The sequence below is a fragment of the Spea bombifrons genome, chromosome 1 (assembly GCF_027358695.1).
Source record: "Spea bombifrons isolate aSpeBom1 chromosome 1, aSpeBom1.2.pri, whole genome shotgun sequence".
Taxonomy (NCBI): Eukaryota; Metazoa; Chordata; class Amphibia; order Anura; family Pelobatidae; genus Spea; species Spea bombifrons.
The window spans coordinates 8843375-8847648 of record NC_071087.1 but is presented as its reverse complement, the minus strand read 5'-3'; the positions used below and the strand labels follow the sequence as shown (position 1 = coordinate 8847648).

Genomic DNA, 4274 nt, shown 5'->3' with positions numbered 1-4274 from the left:
TTGGGATGTTGTGTGACAGTGACATATACCACGAGCTGTAAATTCAAAGGCTGGTGATAAAATTAGTGCACGGAAAGGGTTAAAATACCACCATTTGAAATACCTTAGGACCAAATGTTCCATGTTAAAAAAGGCGCACTTCTCAAATGTGTCGTTTTACCGCCCAAACAACCCCACACACCCATACATGGGTTGTATCACTGGACACGGGAGAAGTGGCTGAACGCATATTGGGGTGATGTTTGAAACTGATGTATACTGGGAGCTACAATTTCTGTGATAAAAAACACAAAATAAATTATTACCACAATGTTTGACAAAGGGTAGTAGTAGAATTAGTGCATGAGATGAGTTAACGTTTGAAATAACTTGGGGTGTCTAGTTTTCAAAAATGGTTTGAAGGGTTAGATTGTATTGGTCAGCTTCAAAGATGTCCCAAATAGCACATGGGGCAGAATGACCAGCAGAATGACCAGATTTGGAAATATGGTTTTAAAATAAATAGCATTGGGTATTTCTAAACTCAGAACAAATAGTCGAATCGCTTTAACAGTTTTTTTTTTCATAAATTTTTAGATGAGTAAAAGATGTTTCAAATAAAAGTGAGAAAATGTGCATTTTTCAATTATTCATTTTTTTTTTTTTTACAGGAAATTAGATGATATGAACAACAAAATGGTATCCGAAGAAAGCCCTTCTTGTCCTGAAAACCCCCCACTATATAACTTGTGTAGGTACACTAAGTAGGAGTGGAGAAAATTACAGCTAAACACGAGCACTGCAACACTGTTAAAACAGCCTTGGTCACGAAAGGTACAAAAAATAAAACACAGCCTGGTCCTTAAGGGGTTAATTATTACCAGGAGTAAACTATATGATGCGATGGTCAAAATGTCTTAGAATTAGAGCACTCTTTTAATTAGACTACATTTTATAGGTTGATCGTGTATTCGATGGTAGATTTTTTAATTTATGTAATAAAAGTTAAGTTTTGAACTAAGAAAGAGGGACACTTATTTATATGCTGAGTTAAACCTTAACTTTAAATAATTCTACAATAAATTTTGATTTCTCATCCTGTTCTGTAAAAAAACATCCTGGTTGAAGAGCACATGATAAGCTAATGATTATTACTCATAGTCCTATGACAGAATGCATAATCAGGATTTAAATAAATACATATTGCATTAATAAATGAGCATTCATTCTTTCTCTCCAGTAAACACGACTGGGTTCAGTAACAAGATGTCCTCCACCGATCTTAAATATTATCATGAGCATGACTTTGAGTCAAAACACTTTCTTGATGCCTTTTTTTCTCCTAAAGCAGATGAATGTATTATAAAGGATGGTGTGGAAAACTCCATGAATTGTCTACAAAAGGAACTAATCACTGGTATGTTGTTTCTTAAAAATATATATGTTTATTGTTTGTTAAACATTCTTGAAAGTTTTGAGTTATAGGAATGCATTTTCTGTTATTACCAGGAACAGTTTTGAATTAAATGTATTTTTTGGTAACATTACCGTTTCTGAGGCTTTTTATTTGTTTAAATTGATTAGTGCTAGTAGTGGCAGGGAAAGGTGACAACATATGATGATTAACCAAAATTAATTTTCAGTGCCTGTTCATAGACTTTATTTGATAAAGTTGTTATATCTCCTGTAGGTCATATTCATGGGGACATGTTGATTGACATTTCTGCTGGTCCTAATATTAGTCATCTTATGCCAATCTGTAAGTTCTTCAAAGAAATCACTGTATTGGAATTCAATGATTTATGCATTACTGAACTGAAGAAATGGCTAAACAGCCACGAGGAGGCTTATGACTGGTCACATGCGTCGAATCGTATGTTGAACTTGGAAGAAAGAAGGTGAATTTTTTAAATATACCCGAAATATGTGTTTTTCTCAAGAAGTAAGAATGCAAACACCATACTGTGTATATATATATATATATATAAGAAACCATGAGCATCACAACTCAGGAGGTTTATAGAAGCTATACGTTGAAAGCTGTATCAGATAAGTTGTGCTTCCAAATGTACCTGCAATTCATTGGACTTTAGTCATCAGTAACTGGATTTTCCATACCACATTTTATAGCAGCGAGAATGACAATTAGATGTCAGAGCTGAACCATCAGATGATCAATGATTAAATTAGCTATCATGAACATATTTAGTGTAGTAAATATCTAATATTAATATTACTAATTCAAATTAATAATTGTTATTAACATAAAACAATACATGTTCTAGTTTCTCATGTAATTACAATCAAATTACATTAAGAAATCTGATACTTGGGAGACGTGGAGGAGGCATGTAAAATTCCCCCCCAAAACAACAGTTCACCACCATCACTATATATTCTTATGGATTTTTTGATTAAAACTTTTTGATCCAAATTTTAAAATAAAACAAAAGCAATAATTTATGTTATTTTAACTGTGGATTAATATTTCTCTTTTTTTTCTTCAGTGGTGGGAAGCAAGCAATAGAAGAATTGTTAAAAAGTAAAATTAAGCGTGTTCTGAAATGTGATCTCTCCAAAGATAGTCTAACTGACCCAATAGTGTTGCCAAAAGCAGACTGTATTATAAGCGCGTGGGCAATGGAAGCCATCAACAAAGATAAAAATGATTACATCATCAATTTTAGAAAAATATCCTCTTTGCTAAAACCAGGTGGTCGTTTGATATTGTTTGGATCTTTCAATGTTTCATATTATATACTTGCCGGGCACAAATATGGTTCCCTAACGTATGATGAAGAATTTCTCAGAAAAGTTCTAAAAGACGAAGAATATATCACTGAAGTGTTTCAAGTAAAAGATAGAGAAACACCTACTGATTACGTAGATTATGAGAAAACTGTGTTTGTCATTGCACTTAAACAGAGAGAGGGTTAAATGTGTATATGTCAAATGACATCCTTTTGAAACCATCTACAACAACTGAAAAATCACTAGTTTGTTAAACTACTGATATGAGCACTATTAATGTGAAAATATTTTATTTATTTATCAGCCTACTGTTTAAATGAATATTATCTATGGCAAGCTACATGCTGTGATGCTTAATGGATTCTATAAAACGATTACACACATATTATGAGTGAAGCTGCAGAATAAATCAATACAACGGTGTGAATTACATGTTTGGACAATTCATTTTCAGAACAGTGTATTGAAAGGCAAATTAAACATTTAAAAATACAGTCTATTTCATTATAAAATAAAGAATGCATGTTAAGTAAGCGATTTAATATTCCGTTATTAAGCCTGTATTGGGGTGAAATACAAGCCATTTGCTTTAGTAAAAGTGCAAGGGGAAGGGTCTCATTAAACCCCCTGGAACAAAAGATGGCTAAATAGTGTCTGATCCCAAGGCTCAGTCTTTTGCCCTAATCTAAGTTACTGAGGGTGAGTGGCCGGATTCCAAGGTCACTATAAGAGCTGTGAGTGCTCTGTCAGAGGGGGGTCTCTGTGCCAGAACACTTAATGGCTCTAGACCCAACACATCTGTCAATGTGCCTCTAAACTAGTTAAAATACACAGGCTGGGAGACTTAGGCTTCTTTTCCCTTCTGTTCCCAAGACTTTGGGCTCTACGTGACAGGATATTGAAACAAGGCCTGGCAGACAGCAAGTGACACAAGTAGGTACACAATTTTCCATGCTCGGGTTGATCCTGTGTTTCCCAACAGTCAGGCGATCTGATTAAATCATACTTGAACATCCCAATCTCCCAAGTCTTTATCAGTGCTGATAAAATTCAAAATGTTATTGTTTACTCACATGTTATGGTTTCATATAGGCTCTTATTAGAATAATTCAGTTTTTGGACTTCTGATTGGTAGTTATACTGGACAGCTGTATCGTTTTGGAGCTCTCAGTTTACAGCCTGACCAGCATTCACAGAGCAAAATTGCAGCACATCATTGGGAGCCTCTGGAGGATCTGGCTGATACTTCCATTTTGGGGAAGGGTGACTGCAGAAGCCTGGGAGCCAGAGACCCGATACAACCCTTCGCCCTAGTAGATTTTGTTCATGCAATATTTTCATAGGTGTACAGAGGCTCTTTATAACTCCCACCACTCCTGTGTTCCAATGGCCCTTTATAACTCCCACCACTCCTGTGTTCCAATGGCCCTTTATAACTCCCATCACTCCTGTGTTCCAATGGCCCTTTATCACTCCCATCACTCCTGTGTTCCAATGGCCCTCTATCACTCCCATCACTCCTGTGTTCCAATGGCCCTTGCTAA

General features: G+C 35.4%; 1 protein-coding gene across 1 annotated transcript; it reads left to right on the top strand.

The window, feature by feature from the left end:
• The first annotated feature begins 1245 nt into the window (after nucleotides 1–1245).
• On the top strand, nucleotides 1246–2916 carry LOC128472412 (nicotinamide N-methyltransferase-like). The gene is made up of 3 exons (XM_053454286.1): nucleotides 1246–1396; nucleotides 1670–1877; nucleotides 2487–2916. Exons 1-3 carry the CDS (start codon nucleotides 1246–1248, stop codon nucleotides 2914–2916), a joined length of 789 nt encoding a protein of 262 aa, XP_053310261.1.
• The last annotated feature ends 1358 nt before the right edge of the window (nucleotides 2917–4274 follow it).